General features: G+C 40.2%; 1 protein-coding gene across 17 annotated transcripts in view; it reads left to right on the top strand.

The window, feature by feature from the left end:
• Positions 1–24,493, top strand: part of phldb1b (pleckstrin homology-like domain, family B, member 1b) — a 106,775-nt gene that overhangs the window by 15,453 nt on the left and 66,829 nt on the right. For 2 of the 17 annotated variants that reach the window (XM_046388367.1, XM_046388349.1), the window contains exons 1-4: positions 12,627–12,937; positions 14,060–14,161; positions 17,618–17,741; positions 18,349–18,519. In XM_046388367.1, coding sequence (XP_046244323.1) covers positions 12,902–12,937; positions 14,060–14,161; positions 17,618–17,741; positions 18,349–18,519 — 433 coding nt within the window. In that variant the 5' untranslated portion in view covers positions 12,627–12,901. Of the gene's footprint in view, positions 1–329; positions 714–12,623; positions 12,938–14,059; positions 14,162–17,617; positions 17,742–18,348; positions 18,520–22,713; positions 23,174–24,493 lie in introns of those variants that run through there. The other 15 variants (XM_046388350.1, XM_046388353.1, XM_046388352.1 and 12 more) reach the window with 13 other exon arrangements.

Here is a 24,493-nt window from a genome sequence, read left to right as displayed (position 1 = left end):
CACCCAAGGAGTAAATAGGTTATACACAGCAATTGTGATTATGTTTGGCAACTACACTGATCAACAACATATTATTGCAAATATACATGTTTTAATGTAAATATGACTTGTCAGTGCACATAAAGTAAAAGCAGCAGGACCGTTGAGACGTAATGTGAACACACAAGATAAAAAATCTGTTTAAAACACAACAGAACCAAACAGAAGAAACTGAAGTGAACTTTTACATCATGTTAACATGTCAGAGTGGTGAATACAAAGAAAGTGTGTGTTCAGTAGGGATGTTATGCACGCTTTCCAGAGACTGACCCATGAGGAAGTACAGTAAGTGTTTCCAGAGGCTGTTGAATGTCCTCAACTTGTAATGAGGCTGAAGGACAGGACAATACAAAGAGACACAGAGAGCTGTTTGGCTGTCCATGAGCCTGTCTGCTGTTTGGATCAGTTTCCATGACTCAAAGGGATATCCCACGCTGCCTCCCATCTCCCCTCCTCTCCCCTTTCTTCCTTCCCCCGTCTCCTCCTCCTCCTCCCAGTCACTCCCTTCTTTCATAGTTAACCACTAAAAATGTTCATTCCTAAGTACAACTAAGCTGGGTGGATTTTTCAGGTATTAAAATATGGATTTTAAAGCGTACTTCTAAAGGAGTTGACAGCTGTGACGGAGAACATCAAAGTGAAGAGCACACACAGAGAGAGAGAGAGAGAGGAGGGTGAGTGACAGTGAACGTACAGCATGATTGTGTAGATGAGTGTTAGTTTATCAGGTTGAAGTTAAAGCTCCGCCTTCACTAGTTGCCTATGGGAAACCTTTAACCCAAAGTGATTCTAATTCACATAAGCATGTGTTTCAGTAGTAGAGTTTCAGTGGAGGACTTTAAATACTTTTTCTGATCATAAAGACTCAAAGATACCTAACATTTTCACATAACATATTGGGTTAGGCTACCCATTAGTGCTGTGATACAGCATAATCTCCTTAAAGCTGCTCTAATGAATGTTATCAAATGACTGCGAAACATGAAAACAGTCACTCACACTGAAGAACCTACAGAGAATTACTCTGAATGAAGAATGACTCTGCATTTCCCCTCAGCTCTACCTATTAAATCTACCTGGAGTGTTTTAGTTTCTTTCAGCTCATTGGTTCGTTTTTACAGCCCACAGATTCACTGTTTTGGTTATGTCTTGCTTCACCTCCAGCAAAAACTCCTCTCAACCTGCTGTACGATCCCTGCTCAGCACCAAATGACAGACAGACAATGATGGCTGCTAGCTGGTAGAGACCAAAATAGAGGTAAAAGAGAGTGAATATGGAGCTTGATGAAGACCCAATCACAACTCCAAATGAATGCTAATGTTGCTCCTTTGTGAATATAATTACATTGTGAATATAATTTGCCTTTAAACACAAAATCATGTGGAAAGTCACTGAACATGAGCAGCATCAAATCTAGCCCTTCTGTTGTGGGCTGTTTTGTCTCTGCCTGATAAGGTGCTGAGTGGTAGTCAGTGGTAGCGCACACTAGGGCAGTGTGTTTGGTTGGAGATTGGTATGGATCACATGCAGTTTGCTCAGTTGTCACAGAGATCTGCTGATATATTCTGTCACACCAGGATGGAAATGTCACATTAGAAACCATTCAGTTTCATGCTGCCTCCCCTAACAGCTTTAATGGCTGACTGTAAAACAAACGCGTTGTTAAAATGAATACCACCTGTTATTTTAAACTCGTGCTCGCTGTTTGATAAAAGCCCAGTACTGGCCCCATATGTCAGTCTAAACCTCATACCACACATGGTCCTGTTCCTTCTGGTGTGTTGTGGTCATACAGTGTGTGTGAGCCTTAGTGTGGGTTCAGTGTGCAGCAGCAGGCCAGCAGCGTTCCCGTTGCTCCTCCAGAGGATTACTGTGGTTGAAAGAACCTCTTTGTCCCTGTGATGCTGGAATGCCTGTCCAGCTCCACGTCTTTGGGAAACATTGAGCCAAAAGTCAACGGAGCCACTGAGCAATGGAATACCACTGGAATATCGCATTCCCAGTCACCCACTCCCACCGCTTTGCTCAAGGTGGAAGGAACACGTGACATTTCTTCGCACTACTTTATTCCTGGTGTTGTTTCTTCACTACTTTGTTACAGCTGAATGACAAATCAGCCAAAGCAGGTTATTACGGTAGTTCTGCTGGTAACTGGGCAGGTCTTGTTTCTGTATTTGTCATGGAACGTAAAGAAATACAGATGTAATATCACACAAGGTTCCTGAAGCGTTCACTGCTTTCTGAAAATGAACTACTGAAATATCGAAGCTGCATCGAATAGTTTTCTGGCTGAGACTTCACAGCGTGTTGAAATGTTAAATACTGTTGCTGATGAAATGAGGAGAGCAGTGAAACTGGATTGACATAGTAAAGCTGGGTTTCTTAAAAACCAAAACACTGAGCTGAAGGACGCTGAAAAGCTGCAAAGAGCTGCACGGAAAAATTTTGTCGCCATGAGCCTCTCTCTTTACGTCGCACAGGAATTACTAAAATTTCTCAGTTTATTGGTTGATTGAAATGGTCTCAAACAGATGTCTCTTGCTTGGTAGACATTATGCCATAGCGTCTATATCCCATGAGAAAGTCAGCCTGTATACATGTAATCTGAATGTGATATGACATGTACTGTAGAAATGCACATGTGACTCATATAAAACATACAAAGTACCACTGCAGAAATGAACAGGCTTAGCATTTTATTGTGGCAACTGGGATCCCATGGTCATGTTTCTCATCACCTTTATGCTTATCATTATACCATTAATCATTTCTCATCTATTGGCATGACAGCACACTCGCCATCACTGTTAGTTTTGGACTTGAACTAAGATTTTTTTGGTAGATTTGATAGATGTTTGAACACAGTGCACTTGAAGAAACACATCTTGAGATACCTATGTAGTGTGAATAAGAAATACTCACCCTGTTAAGGATTTAAGAATGGCTCTGAAAAGTATGTTATTTGCTACTTCACAAAAGACAGCACTTTGTTTTCACTGTGCCATATTTTTTTAAGCTCATAGCAGGAGCTTACTATTACCACAATTCTGAGTGGCGCAAACCTTTCACAGCTTGCTAGCAGCAACACAGCTAGTGGAAATATTGAGATAATGCACACATACACACACAATGCGTGTGTGTATGTGTGTGGAAGGCAATTAATCAAATATTTAGCAATTCACTGTTACAAACAGAGGTGTTCTTTTCAAAAAGTCAAAAAATCTCTTACAACTCTCATTACTCTTGAGTAAAGAGGCAGCCAGAGAAACATTGAGTCATATCTGCCTGTGGCTCCGGCTCGGAGCTTTAGTCAAAGCTACCATTTTGCAGTGTTGGATAACAGTGGTTTGGATACTGACAACAAGTATTCTTTCATGTTGACTTTGAGGTATAATTTATACTGTCACTGAAGACAATAATCTGATAATGACAGGCTCCCTGATCCTCAGAACTGCTGTGCTGCACATCTCTGCTGGCAATGATTTTGCAGCTTTGATTACAAACACACACAACAACACACAGTCATCAGGTTTTATGTCATGGGTTATTTGCTCTGTTTACCTCAGTATTTATGTTGTAACCTGTATTCACCTGTGGAAGGTCACCTGAGGATCATGCTATTTTTCAGCCCTGTGTAACCACAGAGACGGTGAAACCTGAAGGTATCACTGAGGAAGGTGAGAGGTAGAGTCACTTTCTTCTCTTGTTTTTTTTTTTCCCCATTTGGTCCTAGGATTCAACAGCACTAAGCTCTCATCTCCTGCCTCTCTATGTGTGCAGTGTGTTTGCGTGTGTGTAGCGTTATACATGTTTGTGTTAATGCAAGACACAGACAAGGGGCAGATGGTGCGTTTAGCTGCCGGCTGATAATGGCATCTCTCCAATGCTCAGCTCTTCATGCCAGAATAATGAATCTGTGTTTACTCATGCTATCAGGCTACAAGGGACACCCTGGTGCCTCACTGTGAATACATTTTCATTTTAATGTGTGGATGGTTAGAATTAGCCCTATGCAAAAATACTACACTGCATAAAGGTAAACATTCAGAGCGAAATGTTTTTCATTATTCAAACCAATAAATGACATTTCTTCAGTCAAAAGTGCTGATTTTATAGCTTGAGGCATTTTTCTGTTTTGCACTGTTTTCATATCAGCACATTATTTCAGTGATTGGAAAAAGACCACGCTGACGTGCTGGCTTGCTTCCAAAATAATTCCTTTTTTACACCAAATACCCACCAAGGAGCTTGTCTATTCAGATTAATCTAATCTTGAGACACCTACAACCGTTCAAAAAGTAGTGAAACACCGACGGGTACCCCAGTTCAAAGTCACATACACCCTAAAATCCATCATAGGATTATACTGACAAATTAAAGTGGTCTACATCTTTTGTTTTTGGCTGCTTGAGGGCTTGTTCTGGTTAACATGATTGCATTCAGTTTCAGTTTCTGTGTGTCTACCAGGCTGTCATGTTCCATCATAGCCAATTGGTGCTGGAGCTGATAAATACCTGTGAATGCAGCAGGGTCATTTGACATGGCAATGAATGCCGTTCCCTTTCAAAATGACTAAATGTCTTTCAAAAAGACTACAACCAGATGTTAGTGGGTGTTGGTGGGTTTTTGTCCAGTGTGAAAGAGGCTTAATGAACTCCTTGTCTTGTTTGTTGAATCTGTCCAAAAAGCCAGCCCCCCTGTGGGCTGTAGCATCATATTTAACAGACAAGAGCTGAGTATTCATCTCCTCATCTAACTCTCAGCAATAAAGTAAATGAACCCAATTTTAAAAAGGCCTACTGGAACGACAATTGGAAATAAACTCCATTAGTTTAACATGCCTTTGTAGGACAGATAAATCTTCATGAGAAAAATAAATACATAATTTTAGTATCAAACTGATAACGTTCTTTATGAAGGTAATAAGTAAATGGCCATCAATAGTAAAAGTAAAATGTGCAAGTGTGAGCAGATGTAAAAATAACATCAGTAGCGTTCATAGTTGAGGTCAGTCCTGTCCCACAGCACAGGCTAACCCTGACCTTGCCCTGTCACTAACAGGAAATGGTCCCTGGCTCGACTGGCTGTACAGGAAGTCTACATATAGTGACACTCACTCTGCTGGATGAAGCCGATTCATCCTCATCTCTGATTGTCATCTTCTTCCTCTGCCTGTTACATGCTTCCTCCTGTTGCTCCAAAACTCATTTTCTGTCTTTCATTAAGTCTGGGAATGCATCTGAGTATACTGTATTGCTTAAAGACATAGCTTTGGGAGGAGGAATTCACATATAGCAAAGCAAATATGCAAATTATAATATTAGTTAAACTTTTTTCTTTCCTTGAGTAAATGGTCATCTTGTTGGTTTTGAAATCTACCTTCATTATTTACAATCTGCTTGTATTTTGACATGAATCTTGACATGAAACAGAACGAATCTGATGAAACAGATAAATGTACAATCTACATAAGAAAAGATACATACACCGATCAGCCACAACATTATAACCACTGACAGGTGAAGTGAATAACAGTGATAAAATGTTTACACTGCAGTGTTCTGTAGAGAAAGCTTTGTGGATGTTCTTTGACACATATCACCCACCTAAATATTGCAGACCAAATACACCCGCTCCTTTTCATACATAAATAACTACCGTCACAATTCACAAAAGAGAAATTTGTTGCTGTTGTTTTAGCAACAGAAGTTTCTTGAAGTCGAGACACCACAACTAAGGATGCCACTAACCAGAGCTATTCAAGCTCAGCCCATACAGCTTGTAAATGCTATGTTCAGGTTTGGATGCCACGCTGCTGTGAAGAGAAGTGTTGCATGAGATACAGTCTGCTATATATTATGTGTTAGAAAATAGTGGTTGATAGATTTATCAGGCTCAAACATCTATAACTTCCTGTTTATTACACCAAAAAGTAACTGCTCCAGGGTTCCTAATCACTGTGAAGAGTTTCAAGGTCAGACTTTTCAAAAAAAAGAAATCAGAAAAAAAGTCTAAAAGTTCTATACTACTGGTTCTCCTTTGAACAAGCTGTGAATTATAGTCACTCACATTCGTGCATCAGTCCGGATACATCCCTAAAATACTGCCTGAAATTCCAGAAATTCCAGGATGAATGCCAAGTGTTAGAGTTTGTATGTGTTCTTTTGGTCAACCAAAGACAGACTGTGATGTTGGAGACTGGAAACCTCCTCTGTCATCTTTGTCTGCTATTCTGTCGCACCCACCCGTGTCACATTTAACTTCTCATGTTATAAACCAGTCTGGTTGGTGAACATTTGTGGATTTTTGTGTTGTGTGCGGTTAGTGCCGCCATCTGACAGCAGACATTTTGATTTGTCATGGTAGGAAACGCACAGGTTAAGATTAATGTTCTGTCAATGTTCTAATCTGGCTCTCTTTTATGCAAGTCTCACAGTAAGTATGGATGTATTTCTTTATGTAAGGTCCAGCTAGGGCCACACTGTGATAACCACATTAAAGCAGAGTAAAGCATAATCTGTTTTATTGTCCATTTTACTGTAAATGGGACCATAATTTATGACATTAACAACCTGCTGTATCAAAGAAGACTTGAAACTAGTGACTGAGACCATAAGCTCATTAGGAAACTGTTTAGTGAGGTAATAATCAAAGAGATAAGTAGGCTCATTTTCTCATAAGCTTGCATGCAAGCAGACTTCTTTTTGAAAACAGTGGAGTTGCCCCCTGCTGGCTATTAGAAAGATTGCAGGTTTGTAGGTTTAATACGTCTCCATAATGGCTTCACTTTACAGACCTGGAAAGCTGCTCACTTATTTTATTTATGGCACACACTCAAATTTATGTATCTGACTCTAGAAATGACCTTCCTGGTCTTCAGAGATAACTCTGATGTTGGTTCTTCACTTGTCTTGTTCTGGCAGAAACATTTTGTTGCCATTTTGAGAAATATTTTGGCTAATGCTACATTCTCTCGAAACAAAAGATTGACAAATAGCACACTTTGAGTGAACAAGGCTTTGGGTCTCCCAGTATGACCAAACTCTGATGGTTTTGTAGTTGAGAGCAGATGGAGGCTGTCAGCTGGGTGTTGTCTGTGGTTTTGTATATGTTGAGTGTGAGCAGTTCTGCCTCTTCCTCCTCACTGCCATAAACTCACTTTCTGACACAATGTCTGCCTGGCTGACTTGTTTAGTTTATGTTGTCATTTCCACGTGTTTAACTGTCTTGTCATTGTTGATGTGAAGTTGTGTCTAAAACAGTTACCTCATCTTATCCCATTAACACACAACACCAAGCTGTGCCATGTGAATTCAGCTGAAAGAACCACTTATCTCATTAAAACGGGGTGATTTAAAAACACTTTGTATATTGCAGCATTAGCAGCAACATTTTAGACAATTTCCCTATGATTTACAGCTGTATACACAGCATCTGGTCAACATGTTGCCTTGCCTGAAAATGAGCCCATAGTGAATCCACCCTTCTTCCCACGGCGCAAATGTACTGCATTTCTGTGGTTTGTTTCTAAAAACAGAATGTGTCATTTGGCTTTGGCCGTCTCCATCAGAGAAAAACAAAGTAACACTGCAGTATACAGACAGCACCCTGTCTAAAATGACGATTCCACTCTCACTTTCCTGTGCTGAATACACTGTGATGCCAGTGGAGGCTACAAGAGAAACCTAACATTTCTCTGATACTATGTAGCCGCTGTTGCAATGAGACTTTGTACAATTTTCATGTTTACCTTGATTGTAATTTTAGATCCACTACTGTGTGTGTGTGTGTACAAAAAAAAGAACAAGGTCAGACAGATTGCACCCAGAGACAGTTGCCATGAAATGATAAGGAAATGGAAGACTTATGAAGAGTATAATGAAGTGAGATAGACAAGGAGAAATGTGGAGGGATGGAAAGAAAGATGTCCCTGCAGGGGGAGGATTATCCAACAGGCTTCATTATCAGAGTTGAGGAGATCAGAGTAGAGCTGTGTGGTGGCGGCTGGCTGGATGAGATAGGACCAAGACAGAAAGTATCAGCTCTTCTGCTGCCTCTCTGTGCCTTCCGTCCTTCTTCTCCTGTCAGCTGACTAAACTAGAGTCAGTAACAGCCCTCTCAGTCTCATTCTGTTTCTGTCTCAGCTGGACGTCTCACTTCCTCGATAGTTCGGGACAGAGTTAATGTGAGGCCATCGGCAAGAATCTGTGGCCCTGATTTTTGTAGTGTATACTGCATCTGTTGGTAAGAGAAATCCCTCTGATTGGCTGTTCAGCTAAACAAGTCAGTGCACAAGAAGAGAAATGGAAGTGAGGAAAGCTAGCAAACGACTAAAGTCAAGAGGACACACACTTTCTGGCTCTTCTCATTTTACATCGATCATACCAATGCACCATGCATGAATATTTCCACAACTACATGGTCATCTGGAAAGAAACAACTGAAGACCAACTGAAAACGCCTAAGTGGTGAACAAGAGTGGTGTAAAAGGCAGAATCTGCTTTATCATAACAATGGTTTGAATGATAAATTCAGACTACTGCCACCCTCTGGTATGGAGAGTTATTTCCTGTCACACAGATGGCAGTTGGCAGTTGGCCAGTGGCTGTAGTTTTTGCTGTGTGTTCAAGGGCAACTTCTGACTCCAATACAGGTGCTGTGAGGTGACGATGTCAGTTTGGTGTGTCTGGCACTTTAAAGACAGGTGACATGATCCATCCTCTGGCAGCCATGTTGCAGGTACTAACCTTGTGACAATGATACACTGTTAATTGTTACCATGATTTCACAATATTTAACAGTATTATACCACAATGAAATACTGTACTCAAAATTCTACTGTCAAATCACAGTACAGCACCCTGAACCACATAGCCTGGGATCTGGGACGATCCGGAGGTCACAAAGTGAGACAAAGACTCTGGTGACACAGAGGAGCAGGTCAAGAGCACTAAGCAATCAAGAAAAAGAAGAAGAGGCAGTCGTACTCCATAATCTGACAGGGAAATTCACGTTACTTCTTTCCTTCTAATGGAGTTACAGGCTGCAGAGCTCAGTGTCTTTCCAGTAAAGCTTCTTAAAGGATAAAGACTAGACAGGTATTTGTCTTTACAAGTCATTTTGTGTTCTTTGCCATTATTTGCACATGGACCCTTGTCCGGTAGACCTCCATAAAGCAGCCAGGTGTGTTTACAAGGAAGTTTATGACACACCTGCAAAGACTCAATGCCTCCTTCATGTCCATTCATTTAATCCTCATCACTGTTTCCAGTGTTTCAGCATTTTTTTCTGCTGTGATAATAAAGCATCTCATTGACACAACATCTTACCTGTGGCTACAGAGTGCATTAGTTCTCAAGCCAAATCATTTGAACACACAGCCAAAGCTGCAGACATGCGGGAGGCTATTAGGAGTATTATGCCATACACAACACTTTGCAGCTTTAGGGCATAACTTTGTTCCTTAACATCAAACAGTGACCTCTGATCTGTCAGAGAGAAAGGCTATTGGTCTTGGGTGCATTTTGAACCTTGATGTGACTTGACATGATGATATCCCGTTGTAGCAAGTAAGTAAATTGGCTTTTATAGCAATTTTTTAAAAATACATAACAAGAAAGACAAGAGAGGCAAGAGATGAAAGAGATGAGAAAATAAATTCTTCAGTATCTTTAAAAACATGTATAAATAAACAAAGCTGTGAGAAAACGAGAAACAAATATAGGTATAAGATTCCACAAAATACTTTACATAGATGTTACAAAAAATAAGTTGTAGAATTCAGTTCAAATTGCAGTAAGACACATTGCATTGGATCACTGTGAAAATGTAATTAAAGAAGATTAGAATCATTTTGCCTTTCTGTGACGAGTATGCAAACATACAGAACTTTAGACTAACATAAAAGGAATGATAGATGCATGCTCTCCTCAGACAAGTGTAACATTTTCTGTCCTTTTGTGTTCACATTCCTGATTATGTCCACATTCTCTGATATGGCCCCTAACCTATTTAAACAGCCGGTTTATTTGTCCCAAGGGAGTGTGTGCTGCTGGATGACTGGCTAGACAGCATGGAAAACGTCCTCTCCACATGTCCACAGAGACCCTTCACCCACTAAAACCTCTCCTTTCTTGTTCTTCCCCCTTGTATTTTAGTGTAGGTCCAGACTGTATTTAAAGAGGCCATAATGTGTTTTCATTACAAGCACTGGGTAACTGACTGGTAGAATAGTCACCCTGTGGTAAACCTACTTCACTCACCCTTTTAGCCTCACTTACGTAAGTATTTAGCCCATTAGCAACATGGCCCAAGGATGACAATATGAATTGCTGGTTGGCCTGACTATTCAACATTTTGGTGTTGAGTAAAATATGTGTACAACCACTGGGCTGGATCATTTCCAATGAGTTTGGTGAGGCCGCTGAGTTTTCAACAAGCTACTGGCAGGGCAAAAATCCCTCACCATCCACACTCTGGCATCTCAAAAACAATTGAGAGTGATTTCCTGTGGATATTGCTGATCCCCAGAGGAGTGATCTTTGCCATTTCAGCCTTGAGTTTTTAATCTAGCTTTTTGTCTATTGATACAAAATAGAAAAATCTCAATGTTGTCTTGGTTTGGGGTTACTGTATAGTTTTTTGATACTTTTTTTATACCACATGATACAATATCCACATTTGCTAGTATCAAAAGTACCAATACTATTAAAAAATGTCTAAATCAGATATTTATAAATGCGTTAGTATCTGTTTGATAGCAGTAATGCATGCAGGTTGTTAATATAGAAAAAGTATAAAAAAATATTGCAATTTGTGTCCCTCAGACATTTTCTCATGATCAACAGCGTGTTGTGATATAGTAAGTAAGTATAGTAATGAGTTTTGTACTGGTAAGATTAAAATGTTTATGTTTATTATTACATCTGACCAAATTTGAGAAACTGTTTAAAATTATAACTATTTAATTTCACCTTTTTCCTCTTTCCATATACATTTCCATCTACATTTTCATTCACCATCTAGTTGGCAAGCTGTCTAGTTTCCCTCCCTGCTTCTACATTTTTTGCATTGTAAATTGTGAGCCTCCCTTTCATAACCCTATCAAAAAAAAGGGGGCAAAAAAGGATTCTCTCATGTGTGAGGAGAGATCCAGCCTGCCCTGCAGAAAACAATGCCAGCCTTTCTGCCCTGGCATGAGAGGGAGAGAGGGAGAGAAAGAAAGAAATAAAAAGATTGAGAGGTCTTTGTGTTTTCAGTGAGCGTTTCTGGATGTGAAGAAAGAAAAGCTGCTGACATGAAGTGGTGGGAACAAAAACCCAGCAATATAAGAGTTCTGTTCTAGCTGAGAAAATTACATTCAACGTCAAAGGATCAATTGTCAAAATAAAACGAAGAAATATGAATGGCAATGGGAATTTTTTTCATCTTTTCCTCATTGCATTTTGAAAACTTTGAGAATAAGCTGTCTAGTTATCTTATTTTGATGGCTAATGAGGTAAGAATCTGTCCTAGCTCATTTGCGTTAACTTTCATAATTACAAAACCAAGACTTCCATGTTTCATAGCGTTAACCGCTTATTGTACTGATGTTTTGCTTATTTATGTGAGGTTTTTGTCCAAATAAATATTTAACGGTTTGGCTAACCAAATCGCTAGAATAAATGTTAGTACTGTACATTTCAGGGATTGTATTAAAACTTTAGATTGATGTAAGATACAATTTTCAATTTCATGTCAATTTTAACCTTCTGGAGGAAAAGGGCACACGACCAATTGAAAAAAGAAAAATGGAATCTTAAATATAGCTGCTAAGTTAAAGCATTAGCGTGTACCAATTTAAACACACATGCCACTAAACCACAAGATCAACGAGATCCCAACACCTCTGCACACCTCAGTATTTACGTGCTACTCAGAATCATGTGTCACATCTGTACTCACATGTACTCACAGGATTCTGGTTTATAAAAGGGTGAAAACCATGAAGCAAGTCCTCAGCGTCTTTGGTTGTTTAGTAGAAAGCTACAATGCTGTTTTGCTGCCAACTCCAGAAATGTTTTGGAATCAAGATATTGCTCTCATGTTTTCATCAGCATCGGGCAAGTAGATAATGACTGAATATTCATTTTTTGTTGAACAGTTCCTATAAGTTGCAGTGACAGTATGGTGATGCAGTTTTCCTGTTCAATGGGATGTTTGTATGCCAACATATTATATAACTGTATAAAATTGTTCAATTGATGACAGAATGCATTAGGGAGCTTTTCTTGTCTTTCTCCTGGAAATAAACAAATCAACATGGAAAACCCATGTAGAGTTACTATATTATATGATCCATGGTTTATTTGAACATTTGAACCGTGCATCATTACAGAGCTCCTCCTTCCTCCTTCAACATGTTCACCTCTTTATTTCTGACCTTTACTTGTACCAAATCATTTCAGTCATCACTCTCTCTTCCTCCCTTTTTCTTTGCCTTGCCTTCTCTCTTTTGATCACCAGTTAAATACACACACACACACGCACACGCACACACACACACACACACACACACACACATGATCACAAACATGCTCGCACTTACACACACAAGTCTCTCTGTTATCTGGGACTTTGGTGCTGCCACTCAGGAATGTAGGTCTTAGTTTAGCGGAGCAAGCAGCAACAGGTCCACCTCCTGAATGGGAGTTTGTGGAGGATACTGCACTAACAAAGCACTGAGATCAAGACAAAGAGACAATTTGTGCTGCATGGAAAGACACAGTGTTGAAGAAACTGTGTTGATCTTTCTCTGCAATCTCAGAGGTGTCCTGCTCAGTCACACAGATAGGACTGAGTCAGCAGGAGCGGTTTTTAGCCATGGAGGCGATGCATTTACTGGACAACTGGAGAAAGGTAATTATCATATGTAGGGACAACAACAGACAGGTTAACTCTGAAATGTTGGTGGGACTAACACATTGCATGATACCTGAGGGGAAAACAGTTTGTTGCTGGCTGATTTCTTGTCTCCTCTGGCTCAGAAAAGTGTTTCACCTTGCACATAAAGCATTTTCAGATAGAATTTTCCCGATATTTATTTTTATTTTCTGGCTGTTTTGTTATTTACTTCCCTGTGGCTGACTAAGCTGAATATCATTTCACTGGTCTGTCAAGATAGCAAATATGATATTGCAGCAGTGTTTTGTTATCCTGAGGGCAGAGTACATCAAAACTGTATTTTCTATCCCTGCTGCACAACTTTTTAGGCATGCAAATGACTCCAGGTACACTCTGATTCTCTGTGATTGCTGTAATGACGAGTTCTCTAACTTTCCTGTGTTTCTTTTCTGTGTTTCCTCACAATCATGAGTTTCTCACATATCACATAATGACTGCAAAAGTGTTTTCCCACATATATATATTCAGCCTTATATGGAGTGTGATCACTTAACATGTGTACCAATATAGACAAGGGATATATTTATAGCTGTTTTCTGCTGACTTGCTGGAAATACCCAAAAATGAAGTAAGAGGGGAGGAATTTGGGCACTGAGTGTGTGTGTGTGTGTGTGTTTTCATAGACACTAAGAAACCAGAGAGTGGCCAAGAGGGCTGATTTCCAGTAAATGTGTCAACTACCGAGGGATTTAAATGTGTGCGTGTGTGTGTGTGTGTGTGTTAGGTTTGCGTGCTACTTCCTCAGAGTGTCTTGCTAAATGCTGTCTACCATCTGTTGTGTGTGCGTGTGCTGACAGCATGAATCACACCTTGACACATTAGTGTGTAGGCAGGGTGGGGAGGGGGAATCCCACTAAATATGGTTCAATTTCAATTCTATTAAACTGTTGAAATAAAAGTGTGAGACCCTTTAAAAAAATTTTTTTTCAGTATCCATATGACAAGTTGAACACGAGAACAAAAAAAAAAACATAATGTTTTGATACAGTAACTAACCGCTGCAGAGATGAAGTCATATATGACAGCACTTATTACTCATTTCGTGGCTCATATCAACGTTCTCATTTCCTCCCTCAGGATCTTCATGTGTCACAGGGAGTTGTGGACAGCTCAGTGGACATGGACCGCCTGAACAGGAACATGCCAGAGTGTGGACGACAAACACGCCAGGTGTTACAGGTGAGTGGTGTGTGTTTTGGAGAGGTGGGGGATGGAGATGAGATGGAGAAAAGAATCAAAGAGAGTTGGTCTCAACCTGGCAACCATCGCAGAAAAAGTCCTGGTGTCAGTGTGTCAGTTTTTGTTTTCACTGTGGACCTATTAATCTTCTGTTAACTGATGTTAAACGTCACCACACCGGCTGCTCTAAACCTCTCCATGTGTGATAAAGACAGAGTTGAGGATCCAACTGAAAGAAGAGACAGCAGGTCAGGTCAGGCAGGACACGTCCTGACAGTATGTGTCAGTGTGTTGTAAAGCAGGAATCTTCAGCCAGAGTCAGTAATTAGAAAGACCCAGAGATTGGTCATCTGTGTTTCCCACCTGCTGGGTCCCACAAACCTTTTAGGCATTAAGGGGAGGGCTCTGTTTGTGTGTGTGTGTGTGTGTGTGTGTGTGTGTGTGTGTCTGTTCTGTTCTTTTGTGTGCATGTGAGAAATGGAATAAAAAAGGGTAACAAGATTAAAGTTTAATGACTCCTGAAGGGAAACTGGGGCAACGCTGCACATACTGCATTGAAAACAGGAATATGAATAAGAATATAGAAAACTGGAGGTATTGGAGGTAAATATAATTTGACCCAAATATTCAACAAAAGAATGTTTCTGTAGAAATTGAAAAGTGAACAAAGAATTGTTAATTGCTGAGAAAACTATTTCTGTGTGGCGGTAAGAAAACCAGTCACTGGCAATCAGACAAAGGAAGAAGGGACTTCAACAAATCTAAAAGTAAAAACATGACGACCGTTTAATGTAAACTGACATGTTGTTGAACACTGCGTACATAAAAGACAAGGACATGTGTCTCAGTAAAACTCTGAGATCATCACCTTAAACTGACATGTTAAACCAGCAGAACCAATGGTTTTGGATTTGATTTTGAATTTGTACATATGTGTATGTGTATGTATACATGCAAGCTGAGTACATGGGTATATTTTAGATAAAAATATAGATAATAATTTATAGCATTTTTATGTGAAACATATGAACACCATCAGTTAGTTCACTGTAGAAATTTTCAAATTCTTTTTTTTTCTTCGATCTATTTAATTTTGTCATCACATATTTTGCTATAATTTGGTTGATTGTTCGTTGAATCTCTGACAGGATGTTAATCTGACATCCTGTTATATTTTTTAGAGTCTTGCTGTCAAGGAGAGTTACTGATGTTTTTATTTTTCGAATGTGTATTGAATGAGAAATGAACTAAAAATGAAAAGAATGACAGCTAGAAACATTACAACGTGCACGATAAACATGGCAAAAACATTTAGATGTATAGTATACGAAAGTCTGGGTCTGGAGGTACAAATTGGGCCGAAAAAAAGATCACCTAATCAGATACAATACATTTATTTTATCTATGTAGAAGACACAGTATTTTGCATGCATCTGTATCCTGTATCTGCATCTGTGTGCACAGACAGACAAAGCAGCAGGCTGTTGCTGTGTGCACCACATGGGAGCAGCAGCACACAGCATATGAGACAGCATGAACCCTGCAGTGTCGCCCCACTGGCACCTCCCCTGTCTTCCCATCACACCCTGTAAGCCTCCCAGTGCCTCCCAGCCAGTCTCAGTCTCAGCAATCCTCTTAGACTTGACCCCACTCCACCGATGGCACCACCACAATCAGATAATCCTATTAGGATCCACAGCCAGCTAACAAGGCAAGAGGCCCGAGTCAATGATCGGGTACAGGTTGGAAATAAGAAATGTAAGGGTTAAAAAGTGGGACAAAAAGATGCAGTCGTGGCAGGTTTTAAAATGCAAATCAATGCTACACGGTCACTGAAAGAGTATGCTGAATTATGAAAGATGGTAAATCATATATTAAGTCATTAAAGCACAGTGTGAGGTTTCTCAGCCTTGGGGCTGTGACCCTGCAGGGCATCACAGACAGGGTCCTGTGAGACTTATATCTTTCTATATGTCCATGTATTTTCAATCAGCCAAGCAGGGTTGAAACTCACTGTGAATTCTGTATAATCCACTTGGGGAGCCCTTCATGCTTCAACTATAGCCAGATTTCGCTCCCTAAAAACAAGGTCTTTATAGCAAAGTTAATCAGTTTAAACTGTTAAACGTATGGGACCATGCATGTGATCGATTTATGTTAGCACTCTAACAGCTGGAAGAGAACATCAGGGCTGTCCTGGTTTTAAAATGTCTTTCATGTGCCAATTTATCTTCACTTTTTTTTTGTTTTTCTCTCTATTTGGAACGTTACTCAACAGGAGAAGTAATTCGTTTGATTATGCCAAGCCCAGGGAGGTAAAACCATCGAGGCAAAGAGAAAAACAGAACACAACACGGACTAAAAAGCAGATTTGTCTTTACGTTCAGGCATCTCTGTGCTGAAAAAGTGTTCATCACAAGTTAACTCCTTGAACGCCCTCCAGGAGATTCATGTTTCTTAATTGCAGAGTACTGTTGCTATGGTGACACCCCATCCCCCTTGCTGAGCCGAGAGCACATGGTGATGCTTTAAGCAGAGCTGCGATAGGGAGAGGGGGGAAGACAACACACACACACACACACACACACACACACACACACACACACACACACACACACACATACACGCACACACACACACACTTCCCTCAGTATGCAGAGGAATATGCAAAGAGCCGGAGCAGCCAGCAGTGGAAATGACCTCCCATAGTGAAGACATTCAGGCTCCTCTTCTCATCCCCAAAGTGGAGGATGAATCTCTCTCTGTAGATCTGATGCATTAGTGAAGCAGTAAAACAGAACGACGAGTGTTTTCCCTGCTCTGTGACTCCCCTGTGATACTATATATCCACGATTTTTGAATCATGCACAACCAATTAGTTCAGCTAATGCACAGGACATGATTGGTGATTAGGTCCCATTTATAGTCCAGACAGAGCTGGACAAATGGAGAAAGAGGAGGAGACCTCTTTGTGTTGACGTTACACACATTACATCATAATGTCTGCAAAGATGTTGCTGACAGTTTCTTTGTTAAAATTTTCAGTCTAGGTTTTCCCAGTCAGTTACTGGTGGTCATTTGTCCACTTGTAGCTATGAGTACTTTTTAAAAACACATGGTTCGTCAACATAATAAAAACATTTAATACGATTTTCTGTGCGTTTTACAGTAAAACTGCCATAAATGGAAAAATTCCAACAGTAAATGGTTCTATAAAGGGGGAAAACTACCCCCCCCCCCCCCCCTTTTTAACTACGATCGTTGAGAATAACCATAAATCCCCTTCTGTGATTCTGACAAGACCACATATCCCACAAACATTTCTATTTTTCTGGCTAAAGAAAGGAAAAGGCCTGTAATCAGTTGATCTGAATGCTACGCTAACATCAAAAGGCTCATTTATCCAGACCAAAAACTCAAAACTTACAATTTGTTTGTGACCTTATTTTTTTTTAGAGCACTCCATTGGACCTGATTGAGACCGGCAAGGGGCTGAAGTTCCAAGCAGAGCGCCCCCACTTGGTCAGCCTGGGTAGCGGTCGACTGAGTACAGCCATCACCCTGCTGCCCCTGCCTGAGGGTGAGTCATCTGTTGCTACAAATGTTGTTTTTATGTTATTGTTCACTCTCACTTTTATAGTTTGAGGTTGATTTTCAGTCCCTGTGAGCGTTTGTATGCTATGTAGGGTTTTCCTAAAAAACAACAACAACAAACAAACAAACAAAAAATTCGATGTAGAGGACATTTGTTGGTGTCAATATTTCTGGGGAAATGTAGCTGTTTGTTGAGTCTGGGGACAACCTGGGGATAAGATTATCTCTGCTGCTTAATGCACTTTTAATGGTGTATTCACAAGCAGCAACAGACAAATTTTACATAGTATACCTTTAAATTTTAGCACTGAAAATAAAATATGAAATTTGAAAACAAAATCTGAACTGGAAAAAAAAAGGAAAAATTGGCACTGAAACACTTCTTTTGAAAAACGTGTACGCAGTTTATGCATGATTACAAATCTGCATAAATCTGTCATGAATTTGTATTTGAGTCAATATTAAGAGAGCCCCATAACCACCAATATAGTACTGACTGTTTTGATAGTATATACTGTTTTATCTATATTATCAGAGGTGAACCACACTTATTGCACCATCAAATGTTATTCTAACACTGCTTCCTTCCCCAGGCCATACAACTCTGGGTCATGGTCCCATGGATATCAACATACAGGGCCCTGGGGTGGCAGCCCAGCACTGCTACATAGAGAACAAGTCAGGGGTCATCACACTGAACCCCTGTGGAAACCTCTGTGCTGTTGATGGGCTTCAGATCACACAGCCCATCCGCCTGTCACAAGGTAGGAGTCAACCCAAACATATGGCACAGAATACACTTGACTGTGCTGGATGCTTTCTGTATCTGCATTTTTGGAAACAGTTTAGCTGAAGTCCTGTGCGAATCAATGCAGCTACATTGTCAGCACTGTCAACATTAAAATTGGCCATTTAATTTATTTTAACAACAATATTCCTTGTATTTGTATTGGCTTCCATTTTCTTTACTGTAGAACAAACATTATTTTAAACCAAATGACCGGACGTTAAATGATCTGTGGTTTCTGTTGAACTAAGCTGTAATGTCACCAGCCTAATGATGTGTATGATCTCAATCCATCCATCAGCTCAGGTCAATGAAAATGCAGCACGGGAGCCAACATGCATATTCAATAAAATGCATAGTCTTTTAACAGCCATCACTTGAAGAACAGCCTGAGATTCCTGTGTTAATGAGTTAACAGAAAGAGCTTTGCGGTTCTCAGGCGTGCAGATGTTGAAGAACCCAGAGGGGGAGATGCATTGATTTTCAGTGTGCCACAGTCTAGGCAGGTCATGGATTGAACGCTGTGGAGTACTTTGCTAAAATTATCTGCTGCGAATGGCATTTTAAAGGCAAAGGATTACTTTCATAGAAGGCAAAGCCTCCTGGGAAAGCAGGGGAGCTATGTGAACCGTTAACTTGACGGCTGGACAGACTCATCTGTCTACCAAAGTCGCTCCGTAGGATAACTGAAAGGATCTTGCTGATTACTATCTGGGATGCAGCTTAAAGTGATAACCAGGTTTGTTTTACATCATGATCAGGTCCAGTGCTGCTTAAACAAATCAGAGGGGAAGTAGTGTTGATTCAATGTAGTCATGGAAATTCATAGAAGTTTACGCCAGAACCTCAGGGGCCGAGCCTGTTATGAGAATGAGTTAAAGGGACACTACTCATCATTACTCACAGGATGTGAACTCCACCCTCTGCTGCTGTGCAATCACACACTGTAGAGCTGTTTCTCATTCTTAGATTTCTCATTCATCCATACAAAAAATACTAATAGCACAATTAGTACATACAATATGAAGTAATATCATTCCTTTCTAAATGCTCTCTGCCTTCAGCGCCCCTGCAGGGCTTGTGATGTATGTGCAGAAGAACATGTGTGTTGTCTGTCAGCATGTCCCACTGTCTTCTGGTATTTCAACCTGGACTCTGGCTGGGTAACCTGAGTGGGAACACAGGGCTATTTATACTGCCTGTCTACCCCAGACAGATCCCACTTTGGCCCCAGAGAGGGTTTCAGGTTGAAGAATGAGTGTGAGGGTAAACCAGAGTTCACTGTCAGGGTCCTGGAGGAGTTGTAATGTAATGTACAGTGAGGAGAGCTGAAGTAGTCATGAAAGGAAATTGTTTTGGTTGTTTGCAGGTGTCACTGCAGGTTAATATAGATCTGATTTTACAGCAGGAAGTGGATCAGACACTGTTACTGTTTCATAGTATTTTACTTACCACTCCAATTATGACTTATGCACATTGTATGAGTAATACACTCTAGTACAGCAAAACTGCTCCCCTCAAGACAAGTGAAGTATAAGTCATCATAGCGATGACTAGTGTGTGTCCTGGGTAATATTCTGCTATGTTACTTTGCTAATAAATAATCTGTGAAGGCTTTGACTTGTCCATGTTACATTTTGTAGGAAACCAAGCAGCAACAGGGTGGTTTTGTTACAGAATACTTAACAAGCATTTAATGGTAATCCGCCTGGATTTACAATATAAATCAGAAAAGGGGAGCCGGTGGACGGAAATCCCGACAATAAAAGGGCATGTAAAAACTAAGCCACTTTGTTCAAAGCGGGATGAACTGATGCTTTAAATGGATAAAGGCTGGTCGGCTTGGTTCAGTCTATCAGCAGGAAAGGCCTCGGATGGAAATGACAACACTAATGGAGGAAGACATTAAGACAAGCCAGTCTGTGACTAAACATCACGCCTCATTAACACTGTGAGTTGAATAAAAACTAATGACATGACTGGATACTATGAAGTATTAGGTTACTGAAATATCATGCAGACCTGCAGCACGAGTATGAAAATGTCAAGATTGGTATCACTCATGATCACGGTTGGATCAGATTACTTTGGCCTGAAGATAATTACTGCATATTAATTAGTTGGCATTTTCTGTAATTAGCAACATAATCCATTGGAAAAATCCAATCTGTTACTTCAACATAAAACAAACACAGAATCTTATACCAAAAACGTAGGCAGCCTCACAAATTTGAGTTGCACAAATCTTTTTTTTTTTTTTAATCTTTAAACAACTCAAATCATGTTCAGTGCAAACACATTGCATTCTGTGTATGCACACACATGTTCTGTGTGTATTCTGCAACATGTGGGATGCTATTTGTTTCACAGGGAGGATTTGGTCTTGTACTTCTACTCAAAATGTTCATCGTCATTTTCAGTGTAAATGAAATAGAAACAAATATTAGTTACGTCTCAATTAACTGGCAACATGAGAGAAGTAGCTTACTTTGATATACATTAGAACATATGTGGCATATTTATACTGGTGAAAATAATAATAATTGCCATGTTTCAAAAATGTAAACAAGTAATCCTTGATAATGTAACTATAATCTATTTATGCAGTTTGGAGTGATTTTACTTCTCTTTTGCAATCTTATTATGTAATCCTGTTCACATGTAATTCATTATTCTTAAATCCATCAGAAAGGAGCACTCTGACAGCTTTGGAGCATACTGAGTTCCTGAAAAAGAGCTGTTGTGTTTTTGTGGCAGTGGAGGAGCTTTGTCAAATACAAAAGAAATAACCCTGGTGATGTCATAATGATGTCATCACAGTTACATCAGCCCGGACTTGGAGACTGAAAATTCTTGACAGACAAACTTGATTTGTGGAGTTTAAAAGATATACTTACTAAGCAGGGGTGGTCTAAGTAAAACATGACTGAATTGCAGTATGGGAAATGTAAGAAGCAGGGTTCAGGATATCTCGACTTCTGCTAAGGATCTGTCATTTAACCATTCTGATTTTTTAATCTAGTCTCCTGTGAGCCTCCATACTTAATTGATGCTTTATGATTAACCACTGTAGTAGCCCATGAATCTGACTGTATTATCTTTCTGCCTTGCTGTATAGGCTCATTATTCTGTAGCACATTGTATAATATTCATATACTGGATGAAACTGGTCAAATGTTGTACCTGGATACAATTTTCAGGTACTTTTAATTGTAATGCATTTTTTAACTTATAGATACTCATTTACAATTCAGATGGCAATACTTTTTCTTATTTGACAAGTACTAGTTACTTTGTTGTTTAAGATATAACATATGAAAGTGATGGGTTTATAACACACAAAACATTCTGTTTCAAGTAGTACTTTTACTTTTAGTGCAGTATTTTTTGTTCTTTACTCTTACTGGTGTATTTCTTCTGTTACCTCCTTAAAGAATCTGACTACTTATTCCACCGCTGACCTTATGTGGCACCCAGCTATTTCCTCTGTTTTACAGTATGTGTTTGCTGTTTCAGTGAGTGAGCACATTGACATTATTTTATAGTCAGAAGGACATGCTAATAAAAATATCATAGTTATGCAACCTGATGTCACACACACTATCATAATATTGCAGAGTTTATATGCCTTGTCAACATAACCTCTGCAATATTATGATAGAGGTTATATGCCTCGAGGGAGCACTTGAAATCTGAATACTCCCTTTAATGTGTTTTTAAGCTTTTCAAATACACATTTCATAATACTTAATGCTTCTCCATTGTTCTGTTGTGTAGGAAGTAGGACATGAGAGGGAGAGCCACACCTTGGCATGCGTGCAGTTAAAATTTATTGACGTGGCAGATCAAACCCTAATGACCGTTGCCACGACGGCGGAGACTCACTGCAGTCTGACATAAACATAATCAATAAATCAATAAACATTATCGATGAGTTACATTTTTTTTGCATTGTGGATTGAGATGTGTCAGTGGCAGTTCCGGGGCTCTTTCTTGAAGTACACGCCCCCCCCCCCTCCACAACTACCACCACCCACACACACACACACACACACGCCTCTTTTGCTCTCTCTGTCTCTCCTGGATCTCCACCTTCTTCCTCCTGCTCCTCCTTTCCCTCTCTCTCTCTCTCTCTCTCTCTCTCTCTCTCTCTCTCCCCCTCTCTCCCTCTCTCACCGCCCTCTGACAGCCCTGCCTCTCTCTGCGGATAGAGAGATGACGGTGAACCAGCTGTTTCTTGCAGGAGCCCCGGCTGTAAGGGATAGCGTCTTCACTACGTGAATAGCGGGCGAGGAGACAATGGACAGAGATTACAATGACAGTAAACTCCCGCATTGTTTTGAATGAGCTGGGATATACCAACGCATCAGTGGATGAACCCGTGTTTTAACAAGTGGACAAGCAGACAGCTCCCATTGTGAACACTCAAAAATCTGCAGAATATATATAAAGAGTCTGTTGGGTTTAAGGATTATCATAACAAAAGCTCGTCGGGACAAAACCCCATAAACGCTCCTGTTGTTCCACAATAATTCGCAGAAACGGACAAAAGCACGTGGTTTTATTATTTAAAGGAGCAGAGGCGATGAAAACAGCGGAGGGAGAGAGGAGTTTCATTCATTGGCGTTAAAGTAAGTTGGTTTGTTTTCACTGAGTACTAGTTCTAGTGTTTTCGGTGGTTTAAAGTCGGTGGTTGTGGTGGTGTTTGCTCTCAGCACTTACTGGCCTTGTAATTTGTGGTAGCCGGTGGATGGTGTCATTAAACTTACGGACTGTGGATCCAAGTCGCTGGGTAACTTAAAGTGGACCCAAGTGCTCTTTACAGGCTAGTTTGTGTGACCGGCCAGCACTGTGGGCACTAGCTGCTAATGTGGGAAGTACATATTCTTCTCTTCGTTGCTATTAGTTATCCTTTTTGTTCATTTAAATAAGCGTACACTTTACGAAACACAACTTAAAACACCAGTGTTTAACATCGCACTTTCATATTTGTAAAACCGCATGTCATAGAACATTACTCACGGCTTTCACTGACTTAATGTGGCTCTATTTACTTAATCGAGCTTTTAAATATCCATCTATTCTCGCCTGTTCACAGTTTGCTCGCCAGCATGGGTTTATCCTAGTGGGTGCTTGCTAGCTGAATTAGCAAATTACAAAAGTTCCGATTTTGTTCATATTAAGAGGTACCTCGGATAATTTTTTATGCCGAATTTTTTAGAAGTAGCCTTCTGACATCATATTGTTGTTGAAATTGGGCTTCAGGATTTGTTTATTTTATCTCAATGCAAGAAAATTCTCAATGGTTAAATGTTTAAACTGAGTTTGGTCTGTCTTTGCAAACATGCAACATGAACACCTGCCCTAAAGCTGCTGTCTCCAGCCATTCAGTCACAGTACCCCTGACTTCCCCCTGCCTCCATGTGAGTTCTGTTTATAGACTACAAACATATACAGGTCTGCCAGATCTGCAGATACAACCATCCAGTCTGGCATGAGCAGACCACACTGTGTCTGTCTACTGTTACACTGCTATTCCTGGTTGCCAATGTGACCTAACCAGGGCTGGTAACTGGAATAGAATAGAGCTTTCCTTTCTGCTTATGCAGAAGCCTTTGGGTCTGTGAGTTCTGATCATATTTGACAGTTCAAACCCAGGATATTCTCATTGAGGTAGAAGTGTGGTCATTCTGCCTCCACTGCTGCGTCTCCTCAACATCTGTCATCTCTGACACATTGTATTGACCCTATTGTAAAGAAAGGATGTGAGGAGTCTGAGAGAACCCCCTCTGTAAACAGTCATCAGGTTGCTGTGAATGGGATGTGGGCTCCCAGCGGGCCCAGAGCACAGGTCAGACATGTGTTAGGGGCAACAGGGGCGTCTCATCACAGAGAAAGAGGAAAGAAGCTGGTAGCAGCTGGTGTGTGTTTGTGGGGTCAGTGCATGTATG

Source organism: Scatophagus argus, chromosome 5 (assembly GCF_020382885.2).
Source record: "Scatophagus argus isolate fScaArg1 chromosome 5, fScaArg1.pri, whole genome shotgun sequence".
Classification (NCBI taxonomy): Eukaryota; Metazoa; Chordata; class Actinopteri; family Scatophagidae; genus Scatophagus; species Scatophagus argus.
Note: the sequence above shows the minus strand (reverse complement) of the source record. Positions and strands in the feature narration are given on the sequence as shown.